Source organism: Lates calcarifer, linkage group LG3, assembly GCF_001640805.2.
Source record: "Lates calcarifer isolate ASB-BC8 linkage group LG3, TLL_Latcal_v3, whole genome shotgun sequence".
Lineage (NCBI taxonomy): Eukaryota > Metazoa > Chordata > Actinopteri > Centropomidae > Lates > Lates calcarifer.
The window spans coordinates 12,088,372-12,113,645 of record NC_066835.1 but is presented as its reverse complement, the minus strand read 5'-3'; the positions used below and the strand labels follow the sequence as shown (position 1 = coordinate 12,113,645).

General features: G+C 42.4%; 1 protein-coding gene across 2 annotated transcripts in view; it reads right to left on the bottom strand.

Annotated features, from left to right (window-relative positions):
• Positions 1–25,274, bottom strand: part of atxn1a (ataxin 1a) — a 98,822-nt gene that overhangs the window by 8,892 nt on the left and 64,656 nt on the right. Inside the window, exons 4-5 of one of the 2 annotated variants that reach the window (XM_018697971.2) lie at positions 22,159–22,274; positions 1,806–4,195 (exon numbers count right to left, since the gene is read on the bottom strand). In XM_018697971.2, the coding sequence (XP_018553487.1) occupies positions 1,806–3,671 (1,866 nt within the window). In that variant the 5' untranslated portion in view covers positions 3,672–4,195; positions 22,159–22,274. Of the gene's footprint in view, positions 1–1,805; positions 4,196–10,493; positions 10,893–22,158; positions 22,275–25,274 lie in introns of those variants that run through there. The other variant, XM_018697972.2, reaches the window with a different exon arrangement.

The following is a 25,274-nucleotide window of genomic DNA, read 5'->3' as shown; positions in this document are numbered from 1 at the left end:
AATAAACCTGAGGAGAAAGAAAATGAAGTGAGGGAAGATCTGAAATATTGTAGAGAGAACAAGAAGGCGGGAGTGGAGGAAGTTACTGAGATGAAGATGAAAAGGCGAGTTTACAAAGAGAGGGTGGGTTGAACAAGAAGAGGAGTGAGGAAGTGAGCGCGAAAGAGAACAATGTCAAGAACGATACAAGTGTAAGATGCATCAAACACTCTCTCAAAGCAAACGTCAGGCAATATTTTCCCTCCCGTATTATATAATTTTTGACTTCTCAGAGTAAGTGTTCTGAGTATGGACTCAAAGCTGCTACCACCTTTCAGAAAAAAAAAAGTAAGAGGAGCCACTGAGGGAGTAAAAGACAGAAGGATAAGTCTTTGAAAGATGGTCAGCTTTTGTGGGGTAGAGTATCAAAGAGCAGCCAGGGGCGGGAGAGATGGTTAGAGATGAGCTGTGTGGGCGGACGAGTCACAGCATGGACAGATGAAATAGATTAACAGCTTTAACGTGTACCCTCAAAGACAGCAAGAAGGTTGTGTGTGTGTGTGTGTGTGTGTGTGTGTGTACGTGTGAGCAAGTGTGTTTGAAGGAGCTGGAGAAAACCAGAGACAGAAAACAGAGAAATAAATTGTGGCATCCTATTGGATGATGATGAGAGACATCAAAGTTATAATAGAGTGACAGGTCTATGTGACCTTTGAAACTTTTCAGAATACAAAACATTATCTGGAAATCAAGTATTTAACCTGGATCTAATTTTAAATAAGCATGTCTGTTCATAGCAATAACCCAACCTGGGTATTTTACTTGGAGAAACCTAAGTGACATATCAGAAACTGGCATAAAGAAATGTAATTACTGGGCTTATATTGGTATTATATTGTATGTAGCAGTGAAATGTCACATTCACATTCCCCTGAATGAATACTTAATACAAATCCTCATGTGCAGATTCTGACACACAACTCTTTGAAACTCTGTAAAGCTCCTAATCAGAGCATGTTTGTTTCATGACTGTGATATAACGACAGTGAACTTAATTACAGAGGGAATAGCAGAATCCTGTGAGATTCAAGATAATAAAATCATTAATATGGAAACAGCTCAACTCCTGTCATTCAACATTAATAACACCAGCCAAGAATATACATTATTCTGTCATTGTTCTTTACAACTGTGCTGGTAAGTCTGGCTGGTTTAATTCATTTTTTTCTAGAGAGGATTGTAACATAGAACATCACTAATAGTAATATTTCAACATGATGGAAATTATTCACGTTCTTGCTGATAGATGGATGACAAGATGGATACCACTCTTCTGCCTGTGTGAGGCTACAGCTAACAGCTATAGCTTAGCTTAGCATAAAGTCTAGAGGCAGGGTATCAGCTATCCAGGCTCTATCCAACAGTAAATAAATGACCTGACTAGCACTGATTGGCAGTGCATATCTTGCTTGTTTAATCTGTACAAAAACCATAGTGTAAAACCAACAAGTTGTGGTTTCACAGGTTAGGTATGTGCAGGGCTATTTATTGGCCGGGAGCAGTGACTTCCTGACATCGTGTCATTGCCATGACGTTGCCAGGCAACCAGAGGAGAAAGCCTTTATGCTGAGCTAAGCTAACTGGCTACTAGTTTTAACTCCATATTTAACTGACAGACAGTGTAACCCTTGGCATGAAAGCAAATAAGCGCATGTCCCAATGTTAAACTGTACCTTTAGATGATAATTATGAACTTTTTTTTAAATTAAATTTTTGTGGTATCCACACCAAAGGACAAGCTTCAATATCGATTTTTTTTTTCTCACCTGTGCACGGTGCTCACCAACAGAAAACTGAACCACAGCAAAGTTGGGTGAGGTGTGGCTCCCTTCAATGCGCTCCACCGTTGATGAGTCAATCTTCAGCTCACTGCTGATTTCGGCGCTCTGGATGAAGTCCTCTGTCTTCAGGTCCTCCACGCGTTTCAGCTCCCCGTCAGCCAGCTGGATGATGGAGCCCTTGATGAAATACGGGGGGAGCGAGGGAGGCACCACCGTATTGGACGGGGGAGGAGGAGCAGAAGGAGCAACCAGCCCCGACGGCGCTGGAACAATGGGGAGATGAAGCTGGGCTTGGACCACTGCACCTGAGGCGGCCTGGTGGTACGAGCCGCTGGAGGTCTCCAGAGTTTCTCCTTTGGGAGCAGTGGCGGCGATGTATGTGTGTGGGAGTGTGGTAGGGAAAGGTGCGGCTTGGGAAGATGATGTCACGTGGGAGGTTACAGGTTCCAATGCGGTCACTCCACCTCCACTAACGGGGATAATGACTGGTTGGGCACCAGGAATGAGTAAGTGTTGTTGTAGGCTGGTGTGGTAGCTGATTGGCGTATGCTGGCCTCCACTGCCCCCTGCGATGTAACCAATGATAGGTGGCTGGGGGTAGATACTGGTGGAGGGGAGCCCCATTGACAGTGATTCTGTTGCATTGTGGGTGGTCTGGATAACGGTCTGGGGCGACAATGTGCTGACAGCAGCTTTCAGGCTGTCTACACTTAATGGGGGAGGAAACGTGAACGAGGAAGTGGTGTTGGAGGCGGAGGGTGTGCGATTAACAGGCTTGCCCAGGATGATGCCACCTTTTTCCAGGTGTGCAGGGGCAGAGGGGGTCAGCTTTTCAGGGCTGGCTCTGGGTGGTACCAGCTGGTGGTCCCCATGGCTGTTGGGCATTAGCATGACAGAAGTTCTCAGCCCTGAGGGATCGTGAGTAGAGTAGTCTGATGGCAGAACCAGCTGGCGAGCCTCATAGGAGGACAAAGAAGAAGTGGCATCCCGTGATTTGCTCCCTGACTTGGAGATGCTGGACTCGGGGGACGCTCCAAACCGCCGGCCCCTTTCAAGCTCTCCATTATGGAGCTCTCTGGGCCTAGAGCCACCATCCTCTTTCCTGGTGGGTCCATCTGTATATTGCACCACGACCTGGGACATCCCATGTCCCAGAGTATGGTGGGGGTGCATCGAATGGGGAGGAAGGTGAATGCCTCCCTGGTGATGAGGTGACGGAACAGTCCGTGGGGAGGTTGACATCTGAATGTGGTGAGGGGCGGGGTCTGTGTGGGGCGGAGGCATGGAGGTCCGCCCCGTGGACGCTCTGTGATGGTCGTGTTTGGAGGCCTGCGAAGGAGCAGAGGCTGTCTCTGTGTGTGAGGGTCTCTGTGTGGCCAAAGAGGAGGAGGAGGAGGAAGAGAGTGGGGGAGGTGGAGGAGGAGGTGGAAGCAGTTGAGGGGAGATGTAGCCTGTGTATGGGGTGGGGTAGGGTGAGGCAATGAACTGGAGATTGGGAGGCAGTTGGGTGTAATGGACAGTTCCTCCAACTGTGGATTGTGATAAGGGAGATGTATAAACCGTAGGGAGAGATGAGACTAGCCTCAGTGAAGAAGAGGAAGATGAAGAGTCTGATGTGGAGGAGAGGGATTTATACTGGGGCCCATCAGACTGACTGGAGCTACGGTGCCCACCCACACTGCTCTCATTCCCACCAGCCACACTGGCAAGCCAGGCCATGTTCTCTGTGCGCTGGCTGTCACTGGCAGGTGGCATGATAAGCGAACGACTTTCAGATGGTAATGTGCTTGAGGGGATCTCCCTCTTCTTTGGGGGCAGACATTCATTACTGCGTTCCTGGTTGGACTTCATGATTCGACTCACGTCCCTCAACTGCACTTGCGTTATCTTTCCCCAATTTTTGGACTTCCCTAGCTTTTACCTTTCTTTTTTGTTCTCCCCTCTCTCTGACTTTCTAGTTCACTTTCCTTTCTCTTTTCCTCACTTTTTGATGTTCTGTTCTTTGTCTCACTTTAATTAGCTATAAATTAACCTTCCTAATCTTGTCTCTCTTTCTCTCTCTATCCAGTTCACCCAAGGCCGTTGATTATCAGGTCTTGTCTTGATAACAAAGAAAATCCAGGCCCTAAGGAACAGGTGAGGAAGGATTAAAGATGGAAATAAAGATAATGGAGGGATGGTTAGAGGGGATGGGTAGGGCTGTCTGTTCGGTCCAGGGGTCTTTAGCGTCTGAAGGGTGAGCTCTGTGTGGTAGGGGAGAGTGTCACGACTTCACACCTGCTGCTGCCGCCGAGGACGACGGGGGGCCGAGTGCGTCGCACTTCATGTGGAATCATTTCTCTGCAAAAGCAAGCCTGCCCACACGCAGCACAAACCTGTGGAAGAGAAAGACAGGCAGACTGAAAAAGCGAACATACACATTCGAGGCCATTTACATTTTTGTAGGTGTGCAGTTTGTTTTCACCTAGACAGCCACCATCAGACAGACCAATTTTCAAAGTGTCTACCGTCTAACACCGTGAGTGCATCAGCTGATTGTATTTCAGTGACAAATGAAAGAAGCTGACAAACTGCAAGTTACCCAGAGGACTACCTCGTAATAAGTAGGCTGTCTGTCCCTAGTCTGAAGAACTCTGCAACAAAGGAGCACTGCTGTTATACACTGTACTGTATTCAAACTGTCCCAGAAGCACTACAAAAAATGGAAAAATTATTAGTTACTGACCATTGCCAAACTGTTGTATAGGTTCTTTTTTCAGTGTAAATGTAAATTGAAACTTTTTACTATTTAGTTATAACCATTTATTAATAACAACATAGCAACTTAAACTACCCTAGTTCATGTCTTGCAACCAAATTCAATTTAAGGACTGGGAGATCATGTGCCACTAAAATGAAGTTCTGCACCAAAAGATTTAAGACCACAATGATAAGGCTCTAAGAAGAAAAACAGTTGAATGGTAAGTTTACTGCCATGAAGGTCAACAAACAGGCCATGCCCTGCATCAACAAGCTTGGGAGGTCTACAAACAGCTCCAAAACGAAAAACAAGGCCATGGACTAACACAAGGACGCTCTGAAACAAGAAATTAAGGATGGCAAAATACTCTTGGGGAACTGACAGCGTGAAAACCAGAGTGTTCAGAAGGATGAAAAAGAAGCCATAAGCCAATAAAACGATGCCCGCAATAAGATATTCAGGAGGTCAGCACTATTATAGCTACAATAGCACAAGTTAATCATGGGTAATATAAATTGGTTCATACATATAAATAATAAAATCAAGTAATAATAAACTGTGGCCAAACTGCAGGCAATTCTTAAAACTCCATTCAGTAATTTATATTTGAGGCACTGCTACATGGAAAATATGCCGATGACTGAACTGTGTTTGTAGAAGAAAAAAAAAGCTCTCCACAAAATTTTTTAAAAAATTGTGAGAATGGCCACAGGGCAGACATGTCTTGTGCTTCTAGAGGGTTTGGTAAAAGTAGTGGCACAGAAATATCTAACTTTAATAATCCCGAAGGAAATTCTTGTGCCAGAGCTTGTTTCAAAAACATTACAATAAAATAACAGAATAAAGAGATGAAAAATATAATAGAAAGTTAAAATAAAAATTTAAATATAAAGCATTAAGTGTATAAAGAGCAATGCCAGAACCAATGGCTAGTAGAATAGCAACAGAAACAATGGGGGTTTTGTTGCCAGAAAAGGAATTGAAACAAAAATTAAATAAAATTTATAATAGCACTTCTAATGGAATTCAAGAAGCGTATACCCCTAATAATAACCTAAACAATTCCAAGAAGTTTCCAACACCTGCCGTACTTGGACCTCCAACAACAGACCTTTGCTGTACTCAACAAAGTATGTGTGAGTGTGTACCATGCGTGCGTGCATGTTATGTGTGTGTGCCATCTGTTAGTGAGGACCCCCTGCTGCAAAAGATGGAAAGCTTGGTGTGAATCTAATAAATAATGTACAGGCATTTCAAGCACAGGCACCCACCCACACACGCAAATACACAAGCAAGCACACACCATCTTGCTTACTCAAACACTGACACCTGGGCATATTCAATTATGCTGACACATGTTCTTTTTCTGACGCACAGCACAAGTGAAAACACACACACACACACCAAAGAACACAAAAAAATGCATGTATTTGTCCAACTTAAAGACTCTGTATTTGCACTCTTGAAAGTGGGTCAAGCAGCAGTTGCCTAATACACAACAAACTTGTACTTGTACTAAAAATACACAGCTAGCAATGCATTGATTAGTTTGATTTGAGATTGAGCATTCATTATTGTGAATTGGGAAACACTGACCTCTTGTATTGGTGATGAATTTGGCTATCTGATCTCTGTAGCTGCCAAGCCACAAAAGATTCAGTCGCTCACCCAGAATGTCTCGGTCAACAGCTCACAGGCTTCCTAAGGCTTTTTTGCTAATTCCTGCAGAGTGATACCAACTGCACGCACTGTGTGTGTGTGTGGTCCGTAGGATGAGGACATCTTGCATCTCAAGCAGATTCCTGTGATTTAATAAGTGTCGCAGTGCTACTACAACAAAACTACAGACAGGCGTGGGAGTAAACACATGCAAATTCACATGCACATACAGTACAAGGGCACCCACGTGCGCGCACACACACACACATGCAGAAACACACACAATCAGTCAGACTTTGTTTAATGGCAGTGAACACACACACATACTTTCTCAAGCACACACCATCTGTTCAATCAAGCAGACATGACTCAGAGGTGTGTTGAGAGGTACTGTTGATCGGTGAGCTTTTAGCACTGAGATGCACTCTACTCTTCTTCTCCCTCTTTCTCTACTCTTCATCACTCTACCTCCTCTTGACTCCTCTCCTGCCTCAGCCTGCCCACCTCTTCTTTCTTCATAACCCCATTCTCAATTATCATTCTTCCATCCAATGGTTTTATGTTCTTATTCTTCTGTCTTTCAGAGTCTTTGCTTGCTGCTTCTTGGAATCCGTTCACATTATTCACCTCTTTACTGCACTGAACCACACCTCATTCACTGTATTGTTCGGGCTCTGTCTGTATAGACAAATTAAAAAAAAAAAAGACAAACTATTCTGTTTGTATTCATCAAGCTCTTCATCAAATTAAAATTTTGATATAAGAGAGGAATATTATGTGTCAGAGAGCTCTCAGATCAGAGCCATTTCATATCAGCGGCTACATCAAACACTGACAGTCTGTACATCCAGCCACAGATCTGTTCATGCTGCCATCTATGAGTGCTTTTATCTTCAGAGCGAGGCCCGTCATCTCTTGACAGTTCACTCTGGCATGTGAAAAAAAAGTTTATGAAAACTGCAGGTGAAATATTGTATGCATTGTGTAATAGGATATTTTGTGCTACTGGTACATTCTCTATGTGTAATAAGAGTGGTAAGGAAATGCAGCTTAACAACTGCTATAAGGAGCTGCATTACCACTGACTTATACAATATAGGAAACAGAAATCATACAACATAGAAAAATAGGAACTTAACTACTATACAGGGACAGAAGGTGAGGCACATATACACACACATTAAACCTTAGCTTTCACATTCTTTTCCATTTTATCCTGCAGTGAGAGAATAAAACATAGAAAAAGAAAGAGATGCTGAGAGTGGGATAGAGGGAGAGGAAGCAGTTAAAGAAAAGAAAAAGAGTCACTGTAAACTCCTTTCCAGTGTGTAGGGTGGGAAACCGCTATCTTAAACGACAACCAAAAAAAAAAGAAAGAAAAGAAAACTGCACAACTACAGCAAAGGGATTTAAGGGAGGGATAAAGAGAGGGAGGAAGGCAAGGAAGATGGGAGAACTGGGGTATGAGAGGGAGTAAAGCCTTGAGATGCATGGGGGAGAGGGAGAGAGGAGAGAGAGAGGAGGAGGAGAGGCGCGCTCAATTGACCTACATTGCGAAAAGAGAGAGTATTGCTTCACTGAAACTGACACTCAAACACACATTCAGTGAAAAGCTATGTCACCTGAATCTTGCTGAGTTTGCAGCATCTGTGTGTGTGTGTGTGTGTGTGTGTGTGTGTGTGTGTGTGTGTGTGTGTGTGTGTGTGTGTGTGTGTGTGAATATCAGATGACCTGTAACCCAAGCTGTCTGTCCTCCATGTGCTTTAGTCTCTCATGCGCTCACATGCACACACCACACAATGAACCATCTTACCAAAGCCTATGAATGTGTGTTCTTTCTCTCTAGTGACATAGTGAAAGAACTGTGTATGTGTATGTGAACATGTATGTGTGTGTGTGTGTGTGTGTGTGTGTGTGTGTGTGTGTGTGTGTGTGTGTGTGTGTGTGTGTGTGTGTGAGTCAGTAACCTGAATCGTTCACTCATGCACTATACTATTGTCCTTCTACGGTCAAAACAGTTGAGGTGTGTATATGTCACCCTCTCTCTCCTTCACACTGAAACACACAAGCACACACACACACACGCACGCACATAGTATATTTATTTTTCTTTCTTCTGATGCATTTAACTGAGATGTCAATCTATAATTTATGAATCCTTTGTCTTTATTCGAGCAGTATTGGAGTGCTTTGTGGTTATGGCGCCAGTGCTGCGTCTGTACAGTCATCAATACTGTAACTATGGTCATTTACAACAACAACAAAATGTTACACACTCAAAAACACAAACACAGGGTTTCAAGATTCTACATTATCAACTGATTTGCTTCCTAACCTTCACCAAACAGCCAATAGATTGATTGCAATAGATTTATTTGGGATTAAAGGTTGCAGGTTTGTCTGCACTAAATCAATGCAATGTTCTTCAGTTTACTGTTGCGGCATTTATATGGTGCATACATTTACAGAAATTATTCTATCTGCCCTAGAGGCTTCTATACAGTCTATTATGAGGAACCTTATGAGTTATTATCTTAAGGATGTGTCATATTCATGGTTCTGACCGAATCACATCCAAAATATTTAAGAATATTTGTAACAGTGATGCCACTTTCCATTTCATAGATGCATGTGTTCAAGTCTTTGAATGTAAATATGTAGCCTCTCCTACTGTCGACACAGAACCCATCTCCACACATAGAACAAACAACAAACTTGTTTTGCTGTAGATTTTGTTGATGCTATCAACTCTGATGCCTTCCCCTTTAGCTGTTAACAGCAACAGTATGATCTATAATTACATGCAAGTATGTCCACTCTTTTTTTTTTGTTTGTTTGTTTACTTTTTTTTAGTTTTTGTTGAGGTGTGAGGAGCTTCAAAATCTTTAGCAGATTCCACAATGGTATGATCTAAGTCTGAGCATGTCACCATGAAACACTGCAAGGGCAAGGGCAGCAGGTTACAGGATGTGTTGACATGTGTCTTGTGTTTATTGTGTGTTGGTGCCACATCTTTGAATGTTTATTTAAGAATTTCAGTTGAGAATGTGTCATACCAGATGACTACACAAAAATAGCAACTTCGTAATGTTTTGCCAATCAACTAACCAACACATGATTATTTTGACTGCAAAAGCATTTAGCTAAGTGCTGTAGTGATATGAAAACTGTGTGCATGAGCTACATATGTCTGTTCCATTTGAGTCTGTGTGTATGTGTGATTGCCCAGTCATAATCATAATCATGATCAAAGGGATAAGTCCAACGTGATGTGTTATCTCACTGCTAAATATAGTTCAACTGGAAAGTACAGTTGTGCTGCAGGCTTGTACTTCTGTGTCTCTCTCTCTCTACTTCTCTATTTCTTCCTTTATGTTTCTCTGTGGCTTTTTGTCTATGTGGTTTTTATTAGTGTGGGTGTGTGTTTAGACGTGTGTGTTTGCATATGTGCGTGCATGTGTGTGCACATTACAGGGACCCTTGCCAGACTGGGAACTCTGACAAGGCTGCCACTTTATTCACTGTCACTCTCCACTAGTGATTCCATACACAAACAACAACAAACACACACACACACACACACACAGGAGTATGGTCAGATAGTGAGGGAGTAATGGAGGATCTGCCATTGACAGATGGAGACAGAGAGCTAGAGAAGCAGGGGAACAGAAGAGGGAGGGGTGACGGAGAAAAAGAGAAGCAAGAGCAAAAGAGTGAGAGAGTGAGAGAGAGAGTATGTGTGGTTAAGAGTTACACAGACAAAGAGAAACAGAGATGGAGAGAAACAAATGACTGTGAGAAAAAGAGAGAGTCTCTTTCAGAAAACAAACACTTAGGCAGCGTTGCATGACTTGCACTTTCTCACCCCTCGACAACCCTGAGGTTGGGTGGGTGGCTGGGGAGGGTGGGGGGTAGACAGACAGACAAGTCAGGGAGAGCCTCAGGAAAGGAAAGAGCCGACGGAAAGGGAGGAATGAGAGAAATGTATGAAGAGAAGAGAAGAGAAGAAAAGAGAAGAGAAGAGAAGAGAAGAGAAGAGGAGGGGGGAAGACAGGACGGCGGCCGAATGGGAGAAACAAGCGACGACGATTGTAGGAAAAACTAGGGCAGACGCAGTACGCACTTACAAATGACATACTGTGATACAACAAGACAAGCGTTCAGGACACACACACATACACACACACACGCTGACTCCCTCTCTCTCTCTCTCTCTCTTGCTCCCACACACACTTCATTCAGAGCGAGCGCAAAACTGTGTGAAGTGTACTTACCAGGGTAGCAGGAGTAGCCCACTTCTGCAGCATGCTCTCTCTCCCTCTCTCATTCCTTCCCTCCCTTAACTCTTCTCCTGCTCTGCTGTGTCCCTTGTAAAGCACCCTGAGTCTCACTCTGTCTCCCTCTCTCCCCCTCAAGCGGAAAATCCCAAGCAGATTCGGTGTACTTGTGCTACAAACTGCTCTCAGCCTTTCTCACCCTCCATACACACACACAGACACACACAGACACATACATACCACAGACACAAACACGTTCACTCACACACACACTCATGCACACACACAGCCAACAGCCCTCTCCTAAATCTTGACAGCGAGGCAGGAAGCTCCCTCACTACCACTGACACACAGCACTCAGGTGATCACACACACACACACACACACACACCACACAAAATTGGTAGCGCACACTTGCACACGCCCACAGGGAGGGAGTCCCGCATGCAGAGCTCCAACGTGTATTATGCAAGGGGCTGAATGCAAGCCAGAGCTCTCACACTGTCTGCCCTACACACACACATGCACGCACGCGCACACATACACACACACACAAACACACAGGGCCCCTCCCACGGTTTGCTCGGCCAACTTCATCAGGTATTCATTCAAAAAACACACACACGCCAGCTGGCTGCACGCCCAGAGACCGCTTACAAGCAGAGAAAGAGAGTGAGAGAGAGAAAGAGAGAGAGAGAGAGAGAGGGTGGGAGGGTGTTACAGTGAGAAGGGCAGAGAGGGGGGACTGTGGGAGAGATAAAGAGGGAGAGAGGGAGGGAGGAAGAGAGTGAGCAGCAGAGATTAGAGAGAGACAGAGTGCATGAAAGAGTGACACATGGACAACTCATGCACACACGGATATGCACGTATCTAGGGCTGCAGCTATGATTAATCTGTCACTTTTTTCCAAAATTTATTGATTAACCATGACCTATAAAATATGAAACAAGAGTTTAAAATGTGCATCACAATTTCCCAGAGCCCCAGGTGATATTCTCAAATTATTTATTTTATCCAATCAATAGACCAAAATACAGATATCCAATTTACAATGATATAAAACAGAAAAAAGGAGAAGCTGGAGCCAGGCTTTTTGCCTGAAGAATTACTTGAGCAATTAATTAACTGAAGTAACTGAACTAAAACTGTTTTCTTGCTGTCAGTCCACTTAAAGATTCAATGACTACGTGTGTCCTGACTGCACGCATATACATAAAAAAGATGCAGACATTTGCATATCTACATGCTTAAAGTGAGTAAAGTAAATACATCCACACTCACATTTACACAACAGTTTATACACACAAAGACACCAGCTGGAGTAGAATACACCACAATGAGATCAGTGATAGTCACAAACAACATTATAACCAGCATCTTCTGTATTTTTCCTCTTTTTTGGATACAATGGGTGTTATCCTCAGATTCCACAAGGCTGCACTTCCTCCTTTTGGCCACTAGATGTCATGACTGATTACCTCACTGATTGTGTATGGCGGTCTATTTCCGTTAGTTAGCTGACCTAGTTAAAAGACCATTTGGAAGTAAATATAGATGAAATGTGCTTCTCAATGCTAAGAGATGTAGCACGCACGCACAGGGAAAGAAGCGAGCGCTCACTCATAAGACGTTGACACACACACACACACACACACACACACATGGAAAACTATAATGATTCCCATTAGACTCAGTGGGTCTAAACATGCACTAAAAACACATCCTGTTTGTGTTGGTTGGTCTTCCTGTCCGCTTGATATCAATCCTTTGGATATTCATGGACTCTTAACTATTGCAGGGCACGAGATAGTCCAAAGTTTGGGTTTAAAGTGGTTAAAAGGGCTAAAAGAACATAGAAATTATATCCAGAGAGGCTTGGCTGGGTAAGAGGATTGAGAAGTGGTAATCTGTAAGGTCTTTGTGTTCTTTTTTATTTTGGAAGGCATTTTTGGTGGTAAACACTCAGAGCTATGAAGTTGTTTTGATCTTTGATATAATTTGTCAGTCAAGCAGTGCAGTCTCTTCTTGGACTTTGTGTTGGTGCTCTATGGGTGCTGTTCTAGTGTCGGTCTGTTATTAGTTGTTGTTGTTCATGTTAAAGTTACAGTTCCTGATTTTGTATAGTGATGATAACTGCCCACAAATCGCAAAATTTCCTTCCTGTTTTGAAATAAAATCTTGCATTTGTTTAGAAACATCATTTTTTACATAATTTAGGCACTTTTGGAAGTTCTAAACAAACCACTGCTGCATCTTGAGGTTATAGAAAGAAAATTTAAAAAATCTAAGAGAAGAAAAAGTTAAAGCTTAAAGTAAGAGACCAGGAGGTAGAGAGACAGAATTACAAGGACAGTTGGAGATATGAAAAAAAGAATAAAGATATAAAGGCTCAAAAGTGCAAAAGTTACAGACAGAAAGCCAAAATCAACAGAGACTGAGGAAAAAAACAGACTAGACTGTGTATTTGTTTCATAGTCCATTCTGTTTTGTCAGGTGACCTCAGCAGCACAGAAACATTTGTCTGTTGCCTCGGCAACTAATTGGAGCCTCTCGGCATTTAATCATAATTCATTTGTGTGGGTTTGTTTACAATCTGCCGTCGAGTGAAAGCAGTACGAGACAGAGAGAGAGAGAGAGAGAGTGAGAGAAAAAAGTGGGGGTGGAGAACAAGCACAAAAAGATCTCAGTTATGAGAGATTTCAGCTTTTAAATTGGCTGATTTGAGTTTTCTCTCCAGCGTCTCCGTCCTTGTTCGGCTGCTGTGTCTCTCCGTTTGAAACTTTCCTCAGTCCGGCTGAGGTCGTCACATGTCAGCAACCTTTTCATCATTTCTGAAAATGCACAAAACTCTGCTCTCCACCTCCTACCGCAACACTCTAGACCCACATAAATATCAGTTTTCTTCAGATTTTTCCTCAATGTCTAACCATGTCGATCAAGAAACCTGTTTTGGTTGGATGTTAGTAACAACTGGAGACCATCAGTAAATGTCTAAAATATCACCACAGGATCATAACTTGCTAAGATAGAGTGTCCCTCCTCCTGCAAAATCAGTTTTATTGTCCCTGAGCTTAAAAATCTCTTTATAAACCTGTCACCTCCTCAAAATTTATATCCTCTCTTCATGTCTGATGAATTTTACATGTATTACATGAAATTACAAACATCCCTTAGCTATTTTAGACAGCTGGATATCAAAAATAACATTCTTTACTAGTATTAAGAACAAGGTATTATGCTGACAGACATACAGTAGAATGAAAACAAATCCTGTAATTTTCTCTTTTGTTATGTCTTCATAGTCATACTTTTCAGACATGCCTTTTTGTCATGACTGACCAAAGTGAAAGTTTAAATATATAGACAACAGATGCTTCGTTACAGCCAACTCATAACATCAAAACTCCATCAATAATCATAAGGTAGGAAGAATGGTAGGAAGAATTTATGAATACTTCCACAGCAAATACTGCTCCGATTTCTCCGTCTTTCATTTCTTCCTGCAGAGCAGAGAACAGTCTCAGTCACAGCCAGTCACTAAGGAAACTGATGAAAAGCTTCTATATATACACACACCCATATACATATCACAGACTTCTCTGCTCTCTCCCCCTCTCTCTCTCTCTCTCTCACACACACAGACTTTTGGCTCTCTCAGTCGCCTACACAAACTTCACTCACACACACACACACACACACACACACATACATACACACACACGCTGCAGTTATGACAACAGCAACCCCCGCCTTCCTACGCTCTCTATACTCATCTATCCCCCTCCCTTCGTCTCTGTCGGCGAAAGTCTCAGCTCTCTTGTTTATCCACGTCTTTCCATCTGTCTCTGTGTGTACGTGTGACTGCCTGTATGTGTGTGTGTGCAGGAGCTTGTGAGACAGCAGGTGCAGAGCCATCTAATGGCCACATACCAAACACACACACACACACACACAACTAATCACTGCAAGGCTGGCTTTATGATGGCACGCCCTTATTGTAACATCTTAATCATACCACAGCAACGTTCTCTTCATAATCTATCATTCATAGCCTTTAGTAATCATTACATAATCATGTTAACCATGCCCTCTGAACTGTGGGCCGTTTACACACTCTAAAAATACTTTTTCCCCATACCCCTTCATCTCCCTGTCTCTCTCACAAACCCTCTGCCAGCCTGCGTTAACTTGCTGGCAGTGTAGTGTGCTACTTCAGCCCAAGCCACATCCCATTCACAAACCTACTAATCCACACACACTATTAGATCCCTGCTAGTCTCACACACACACACACACACACACAAAGAAGTATGCATGTGTGTCTGTGCAGGATTAGGGAGGGACTGGAATGGATGGGCAAATCACTGCTAAGCTCTTCTATTGCTCTATAATCCTTCTGAGTACACACACACATGCAGACACACAAATGCATAACACTCATGCTACAAACACACACATACAAACATGAACCAATGCTCTCAATCTTTCATTCTCACACACATACAGTACAAAGCATCTATACACACACTCCCGCGCACACACAAATGCACACAAACAATAAAAGAAGCCATCACAGGCATTACAGACACACAATTATGCAGGCAAAAGGCCAAAACACTCATTCAAGGGCAAACGCAGACATAAACACTCACATATTATTTCAAAGATGATATATAATCCTGCTCAGAGAATGTGTGTTACAGCATAAAGGGGAGGAAGAGAGAAAAGTGGGAGAGACAGCAGTTGGAGAGAGAAAAAAGATAAGTACAAGCTAAAATTGATAAAAGAGCCCCTTGATGAGATAAAAGGGAAAAGAGAAATGTAAAAGACAAAAAAAGGAGTGAGAGAAAAGGGACACATAAATGTAATTCAAACTCCATTCATCATTACACCATCCATTCATTCATTCAACCCACACTACTAACATTCCTTTGTTTGCTACTTCAACATGAGGCCTTAACATGCATTACAAGAGAATGTAGCTCAGTTTAAAAATTAGACTTTGGAAAATTTGAAAAGTATTTTTACTGTGAGCTATAACACCTCAATTAGCATTCAAGAGCACACAAATATTTCTCCACAAGCTTTTATGTGGCCAAGACTATGATGCCAGATATGATAAGAGTTTGCGAAGAGCAGCTCTTCCTTTAAAACCACTAGATGTTTCATTTTTATGTGACTTAGACTCTTTTTCATTATTCTAACAGCACACGTTTTTGTCTGAAGAAAAGTTGGACCATCCCTGTAGCTTTTAGCTGCAAATGACAGTTATATTCATAACTGATGAATCTTATGATTATTTTCTCAATTAATTGCATAATCATTTGGTCTATTAAATGTCAGAGAGTAGTGAACAATGCCCCTCACAATTTCTCAATGCCAAAGCTGTCATTTGCACATGGCATGTTTTGTCCAATTAACAGTCCAAATGAAAAATTTCTCCAGTTTACCTTCACTTAAGACTAAAACAACAGTAAATATGCACATTTGAGAAGCAAAAACCAGTGATTTTTTGTTTCAATTTATGTAAAAGCTTAATTGAATATCAAATAATTGCAGAATGATTTTTGATCCTTTAATTAATATACTTTAAGCCCTTTCAATTGTTGTCAGGTGAGATCTGTTAAAAGGTAGAGGGATCGCAGCATGTATTGCTGTTGACAAGTGTATTTCTTTATACCACCTCTTGCAGGGACCAAAGTTGAGATTTTTTTCAAATCCTGTGTGTCATGGCTTTAAATAACAAAATATGCCCCACATTTTAAAAATTATATATTCAAATGAATCCTTATTTTAAAGTATATAGGCTACAACACTCCATACATATAGTGTAGTACCTGATTACCTTTAAAATGGATTTCCTTCCTTCACTATTCAGATGAAAAGTCAATTTGTAATGCTAATTTAAAGCAAATCCTCTTTAATGTTTAATCTTTGTGCTCACATGATCTTTTAATGTGGGTGGGACGTGGTGAGAAATGCAAGCAGGAAATCAGACTCAGATGGCGTGAGCATGATCGTTTCTGTGCTAAAGTCAGGTTGAGGACAGGCTGACAGGTGTGGGATGTGTGACACTGAGGGGCTACAGGGAGCAGGGTGCTAAACAGAACGCCTGTGGAGACAAACTGTCAAACACACACACTACGGTACACTAATGCTGCTGGATTTGCCTGTCTGCAAACACACACTTAATTTTCTCTCACATGTCAGAGTGGGAGAAAAAGAACTCACACAAACACTTTTGTCTTTTTTGTGATGGTGCCTGCATGTGCACACATCTAGGACAGAGAACCATACTGTTGTGTGCACTGAAGGTGAACTGCCCTGCTGTAATAGGCATAGGGAGGCAGGCTGGCACTAATTGGCATGAATGGGCGCTGCAGCGGACATTTTGCGGATAAAGGAGAGGTGGGCGACTGCTCAGCATGTGTCCTTGTCTGTGAATAATGTGTTCCACCTTTTCAAAGGCACACAGACAAAAATGTCAGACAGGAGGCAGCAGTAGTTGAGCACGCAGACTCGCACACATTCATCAAAGCCCTCTGCTCTATCCAGACACGCATCCAACACCCCCCCGAGACTTGACAGGACACGCAATGCAGTGCACGCCAGAGCCATTCAGAGCTCAGCCATCATCCAAACAGGTACAACACACACACAACACAATTACAACACACTCCACAGGTGTCTGAATGCTGCCCAGCAGAGTGGCTCCTCCTGAGGCCAGAAATGCACAAACCCATATGCATGTCCATTTAAGCTATTCTATAGAGTCAAATGTGGTATATAATCATGTTGAATAGCCATGTTGATTGCTGTCAGGCTCCCAGAAGGGAAAATGGCTCCAGTCAATTGAGCTATTTCTACAGAGTGAGGCATGTTTTGTGTGTGCTGTGGACAAAGGGACAATGTTTTATTTTGAAAATCTGTGACCAGCTGGAAACACTGCACCATATAACAGAAAATCTGGACGTCAGTTTACCTTGTTAATGTTTTTGCGTTATGAATAACTAAAATATAGACCTAGTGCATGTGGCAAGAGGGTAAACTGCGTGTACTTCTCAAGACTTGTGTAAGTACAAGAACCATAAACTAATATTAGGAAAGTAAGACCACAAAGGATATTTCATAAATTGCTTTTAGTTTTAAAGAGAACACACAACAACTAATGGTGTGTGTGTGTGTGCGTGTGTGTGTGTGTGTGTGTGTGTGTGTGTGTGTGTGTGCAGGGGGGGTGGAGGGTGTGTTTATATATTTCTAAAATGACACCTAGTTTGAATCATAGTTTATGTTTGTGCTAAACTATTCAGTTTCCAGCCTCTCCTCACTTAACAAACCAGTTTGCATACGGAGGCAACTGTTCAAGTGTACACTCACACTGCCCATGTTGGATTTGAGAAAGAGCAGCTTCATTCCAACACACCAACTGCTTCAGGCTTTACAGAGAGAGAAAGGAACAGACAGACTGACCACACAGGCTTCTCACCTGCTTGCTTCACTTTTCCAACCAATCACTCACTTTCTTTCAACATCATTATTTTCTGTAGTTTTTTTTTTATGCACACTCACACGCACACACACACACATACACACACATATTGTACACACAAACACAGATGAAAGGAAATTCCATCTCAGTGACATTCACTGGGTGGGCCTTTTCAGACTAAGGAAAGGCCAGCTTTATGCATGTGTGTGTGCGTGTGTGTGTGTGTGTGTGTGCGCACAGTTACCAAAAAAAGACTTACTTGTGTGCAAAATTCTTCTACATGCATGCAGCTGTCCCGTGGATCGAGAGAAATAACATGTTTTAGAAGATCTGGCGCACTCACAGACACACAGTTGTCTCCAGGGTGGTTACAAGCATCCTTATGAGAGACAAAACCCTTTGACCCTGACTGGGTTTCAACACCAAGCCGTGATTTTTTTGAAGACCACTGACACTGTGCGTGTTTATAGTTTGACTGTGGTTATGTAATGATTCAAATGGAGAGGAGAGATGTGTGAGGGAGGAAGGAGGGAGAGAGAGTGAAAAGAGGAGAGAAGAAGAAGGGCGAGTGGAGGAGGAGGAGGAGGAGAGGGAGAAGAGGATAAAGGTACAAATAAATGAAGGAGAAGCAGAGAGGAGATGGATAGAGACAGTGACGTCACCTTGTACTGACACTGCAGTGAGAGGGACAAAGAAAGAGAGTGTGCGAGACAGGAAGAGAGATGGAGAGAGAGAGAAGGGAGAGAATAAGGGACATCAAGAAAGAGACTTAAGAGATCTATTAGCTGATAGAAGTCATGCAGACAACCACCCACTCCTTAGGCAATTGATTTGAGGATATTGTGTGGAGTGTGTGTGTGTGTGTGTGGTGTGTGTGTGTGTGTGAGAAAGAGAGAGCGAGAGAGAGAGAGAGTGAGTGACGGTGAAACTCTGGCTTTGGGCCTCAGGGCATAATGTAGTACTACTAGAAATCTCTCTTTTGAGACTGCTCTCAGTCTCTCTCCTCTCAGTGTGTGTGTGTGAGTGTGTATGCGTGTGTGTATACGTGTGGATATTTGTGTGCGTGTGAGAGTGAGTGAGTGAGAGAGAGAGAGAAGTAGCAAAAACCTAGCAGTTTGCAATTAAAGGAGCATGTACATGTGAGCTTTAGTCAGTCTGGTGTGTGTGTGTGTGTGTGTGTGTGTGTGTGTGCGTGTGTATTTCTGTTACTCATGTTGTGGATGCTGTTCGCACAAGGTGAACCATTAAATTTTAGGGTAAAGTCTTGGTTTTTGGTTAATGTAAGGGTTAGGGTTGTGCATGTAGTGTTTATGGTTAAGTCTCTGGGGACCAAATGTAAGTCAATGCAATGTCCTCCTAAGTGGCAAAAACAAGTCTGTGTGTCCATGTGTGTGTGTGTGTGTGTGTGTTTCAAGAGGACAGCATAATGGAATGCCTCGGTTCAAGACTTGCCAAGAGCACTTTTCCCATACGCCAGGGAGCCAAGACTTCCCCAACCAGCCAAGAATAGCACAGACTTTCTCACTCTCCCTCTCTCTTTTACTCTGTTTCTCACCCACACACCCACGCACATACACACAAACGCTCCCACTTTCTACTCTTTGGATTCAACAAGAAAGAAGGTGATAGTGTGAAGGAGGGCAGTACAGGCTCACAATTCAATCAGCACAGAGAAAGGGAAAGAAAAAGGGACATTTCTAAATTATTACAGTTATGTAAACCTTGTGCAACATGCTTGGGCAACATTGTTCGTATGGTTTTGCCAATAAGGCAGTCAAATACATACTTTGGTAACATGATTTTGATCAAAATGTAACACTAATGAAGCTTAAATGAACTGAACATTGAAAGCAGATGAAAGATGAAGAAAAAGAGGATGAAAAGAGAGAGAACGGCATACACTCTTTCCAAACTCTCTGCTTCCAGTGTGGTAAATGAGAACATTCTCTGTGAATATTTACATGCATGTACACATGTGTGTGTGTGTGTGTGCACATTTAAACAAGCATGTTTGTGTGAGGCAGCAACAGGATGGAGAAGAGGGGGACCAGAGTGCACTCGGTTCTCCCATTGTGAGGTACCAAATGTTGAGGCAACAGAACAACAGGGAGCAGCACTCGAAAAGTGCAGACATACTGCAGGAAGCACTTTCAAGCTGTTTAGACCGGGCTATTGCAAATTATGAGGGAGTTATTTAACTTCTATTTTTCTCTTAAAACTGGTTAAGAGCAGTGTTTAAATATGAATAACTTATCATTCTCAAACATCTGCATCTCAAAGGGCTTCAACGAAGCATTGCCCCTGAATTGATTTCACCCATGAAATGAACCTTAATATTTGCAATTAGATTGGTTTAAAGATGTGTCACATCGAAATCTGCAAACCACGCTATTGTTATCTAGATTGCATCAGTCATTCATGCAAAGAAAATTATTAAGCAAATGAATTTTTATCACTGATTTCTAGGTTTTCTCTACAGCTGAGGTTGTTGCTCAGAACAGTGAGGGCTGCCCACCATTACATTTTAATGTCTGCGCTGTTGCAATAATGAAATGTTTTTAATTAGTTTGTGATGCATATTATTAGCTTGTAGCTGGACAGGTCATTGCTGCCTTGAGATTTAACCTGCCAATTAGGAACCTGACACACTAGTAAATCCAAACATTACTGTTCCAGTCTGTGTGCAGCTTCCTGGTGTAGGGCAGTTAGTGTCTGCTATTAAAGTCACCCATGTCCATTGTTTATTGTTCATGACAGCAGTAAACAAAGCATTCCCCTGGGTAAGAGGCAACTGGAAACACTCATCTCCCAACATGCAACATGGGAGGGAACTTGAAAAACTTTGCTTAAATGGTTTGTTCATATTGATTTTTCATGACTCACTGGGAAAAAAAAGCCTTATAGTGAGAGGAGAGACAATCCATCAAACAGAGGGCCTGAGTTCAAATCCTTGACCTTACGCATTTGCTCGGCTGAAATGTCTGCGAGCGAGATAACCGCCGGCGGCTCCGAAGGTGCTATTCTGCAGCTGACCCTGCGATCTTACTTCCCCATGGAGTGGGGTAGAAAGTGAAAAGAGAATTTCTCCACTGGGGATCAATATTACCACAAAAGAAAAGAAAAAAAGACTGTATGTGTTGCGAGTAATTCAGAGAAAAATCAAAGCAATTGTAGTTTGTGGTTTGCTATAGTAATTTTCATCAATGAACATGCATAGAAATCAGATACCCAAACAAACATACACAAAGCAGTAAATAACAATACACCCTCCCCTTCTTGGACCTTACAGAGACATTATTCATGGAGTGTTTTTCGCACTCTCAGCACTGCCAATAAGGCTTCCATTCTCCCAGGAAGACCCCCTCACTAACTGGTTCCTGAAGGTGTTATGCATGAAAATATACTGCCGCTCCAACAGGGAGCTCAGATGCAGCCTCATAAACAAACACGCTGTCACTAGGCAGATTCGCTTTCCCTTACCCTAAAAATGCCTCTCCTCCAATCATAGCGTGGGCAGGAAACAAACTCAGTTACCTCAGTTAGCCGAGGCCCCGCTGGCTCCATTTCAGTAACCGAATGATGCCTTCTTATCTCTCTGACTGCTTCTTCTTTAACCTTTCTACAGACGTTTGCACCATGTTGTTCAGTCAACTCTTTGTGTTACATGACAGAGAGTGGGGATTTTTAGAGTGAGCCACTGATTCGAACTGGGCTGTACTTGTGATGCTCTGTGGTTCAAGGCTACAGAGGGGTTCATTCACTGCGAGCTGTGCATGTGATGAGCTGCCACTTCACTCACATTAATATCAAATGCACTTAACATGCATCTGTGCTGTGACCAGGGTGACAGGTTTATCAGGAAAACAAGGCTCATGGCTATGGAGAAATCACAGGGGCTGGAAAGTCCTTGATGTCCTAACTAATAACATCAAATTAAACATGACAGTCAGACTAACAGCTTTTAGGTTGGAACAGCAACATGGTAGCAGTTTGTCAGTAGTAATTCAGCAGCAAGCAGTGAACCACTGTCTTCTAGCTTATCAAGCACAACCTCAATTCAAGCTCAACTAAAAACATGATGGAGATCTCTGTGCTAACTTCATTTATTCATTTAAATGACTACCATGATAAAGACAGGGTACATGTCAACAGGAAGAATAGAAATATTCTCACCTCATTCAACACAACTCCTCCAGACCCCCCTGGTTTGTCAGCAGGTGGTACAGCCCATGGAGAGGGTTCCAGACTATCCCAGAATGCACTGTGTTGACTCAGGGACTCGGCACTTCCTGGTGGATGAAAACAACAAAAGTTAAAACTAAACCAGGGAAAGGACTTCTTCTAATCTTCCTCAGAAATACCAGCTGTAACGGTCGCTGGTGTATACTGTGTTTGTAAATATAAGCAGGTTTGGGACACACAGCTGAGGATGCATCACTGGGTTCACCACAAAGCAACACATAACCCAGCTTTGATTTACAAGTACAAGCTACAATATGGGATTCTCACATTTTGCTTCAAGTCACAGTTATGGCTACAAATTGGTAACATGCAAAACATTTATCTTTCACATTTTAACAGACTCTGATTCTCTGCAGGCCCTGATGTCTACAGATATTCTACATTTTTCAAAAACATTGTGAAAAACCAGCAAAATTGTGTATATTATATACATTCTTCCTGTTTACACCTTGCCACTTGTTTGATATTTGCATTCTATTTGCTCCGGTCTGAAAAGTGTTTTGCTGTTTACAAAAAACTGCAATGTAAATACAGGTCATCATTATAAACAGAACTTGTCATATTCACAAAATTATATTAAAAAAAAAAAAAAACTCTTAAAGTGCATCTTTAAAAACATCAAATGTGCAACAAGCTGACTCAAGCAGACACCCACACGCGGGCATAAGAGACAGACCGGCTGATCGTCGACAGTGTGCGCACACTCTGAGGGACTAATTAGGCAGGTTGTGGTGGAATGATGGGGATGTTACTGGGATGCGAGAGACATGTTCCCTGCTGTTAGTCAGCTGCACTGTGAGAGTGTATGTGTCTGAGTAAGTTTGTGGGGGGTGTGTATGTGTGTGTGGAGGTGTGTGGGACGTCAAACATCCTACTGACCCACTTCTAACATGTCTGACAACAAGAAAGGAGGCGGGGAGGTGTGTGTGTGTAAGAGAGAGAGAGAGAGAGAGAGAGAGAGTACATGCAGGTGTTTATCTGTGCAAAAGTATTTTATTGCATTTTTTAGAAGCCCGAGAGGGGAATTTCAGTGTGTGGTTTGGTGTGCTACATTAGCAATAGTAAAATACATCATCCCAGGACATACTTTTTATGTTAAGCATGATGTATTCTACTGGGGATTGAGAGATATAGGGTGAAAATAAAATATGATAATAATGAAAGAGTGAGGAGGAGAGAGAGTGTGAATGTCTGGTATGTCAGACATGGGAGACTCAATAGCATAGTGTCAGGCTAACAGTTAGCAGGTTTGTAGACACACATGAAACTGGCTGCACATAGTGAGCAGTAGGGTTTGTATGTGTAAGGGAGAGAAAGAGGAGGAGAAAAAATAGATGTGTACTGAGGCCATGGATTAGTAGACACCAACTGGCAAAGGAATCCATCATATGGTATTAAAAAGGCAAGGGAGAAAGAGGGATAGGGATAAAAGAAGAAGAGATAGGGAGAAGAGAAGAAGAGACAGGGAAAGATGAGACTGAAACAAAGAATGAGAAAAAGTTAACAGAGGAAAAAAAAAGTGGAAGAGCGGTGATCCAGAGGTGACAAAAAGGAAGACAGATGGAGAAAATAGAGAGGACAGAGAGGAAGAGAGAGGCGATAGGGAGGCAGAGAGACAGAGAGAGAAACAGATGGTGGCAGAGAAGAGGCAGATAGAAACTCACTGGGAGCACAACACTGGCTCAGCCAGCGAGGCACAGCGGGGAGTATGGAAAGCTGAAAAATGTCAGTGGAAAGGGAGGAGGAGGATGGTGAGAGGGAGGACAGAGCAGAGAGGAGGATTCATTCCAAAACTCTCCTCTAACTCCACTTTTATGGAAAATACTATGTACAATACCTGACAGTCTTTACAGATGTTAAGTTCAAATGTACCACCCAGTTTCAGGGGGGTTTGTGTATCAGCTAAATGAAGGAATGCAGTGTACTTCAGCTCCTGTTCTCTCATAAAGACTCATCCATCAAGTGATTCATCTAAAAATGACTAATTAATTTAATATATAATAAATTACACACTTGCCAAGTTACCCATCCAAATTTTCAAGGGAAAAAAAAAGTTTCCGTACAAAATCAGACAGTATTGAACTGGTGACAATATTGTCAGATTGAGATTATTAATCAGTCCCACATGCTGCACTATAATAGCAATAAAAGTGAATTTTAGCTCAGGTGGTGTTCAGAAGCCTTTAAAGCTCCCAAATGAAAGTGGGTGCTGGAAATAAAGAGGCATATTATAAGTGTTAGTTTGGCAGACATTTTGAAATATAATGACAAAAGCTACCATGGTGATTATGAAAATAAAATAAAGTAATACATACAGTAATACAGTAATACTTTGTGGAGAAATTTGATTGTTTAGGAAGAGAATGTGCAGTAAATCTGATGTGACTTGAAATGCTCATAAATGCAATATAAATGCTTTTCAGCCTGATTAGAAGCTTCTCCCCCACGACACACGCTTCTCTTCAGTGTAAACACATAAACACACGCGCGCACGCACAACTGAAGACACTTTGTCTCAATCCATCATGTCCAATCCAGAAATCAGGCAGGCTAAATTACTCATGAATGGTTCAGTGTAAACCACATTAAGCGAAAGGCTGATTGAATTGCAAAGCACAGTGGAGCAGACAGCTCCAGGAAAGAACTGTGTGCGAGAGTGTGAGCGTGCGGCTTTGTTATGTTCTTGTGTGCATTCAAATCCAGTGCGCTTTGAGTATTTCTCTCTGTATTGTACCTGCATTACATCACATTACATTCATTCAAGTGGATGCATTTGTGCAAAGTGACTTACAATAAGTGCATTCAACCTCCAAACAAACAACTAAGAGTGTGTTCAGCGCTACAAGTGCATAATGACCAAAAACATCTATTTGTGTTTGAGCGACCATAGCTCATTCAGTGAAACGCAGGGGTTGAGAAGATGTTTTATTCACGTCGAGGTGTCTACCTGACACTGTCATCAAGAGCAACTTACAATGATTTAACAGGTGGGGGGGTCTGGTGTCCTGCTCGGGGCACTTTGCCAGCACAGCTAAGCATTGGAGCCA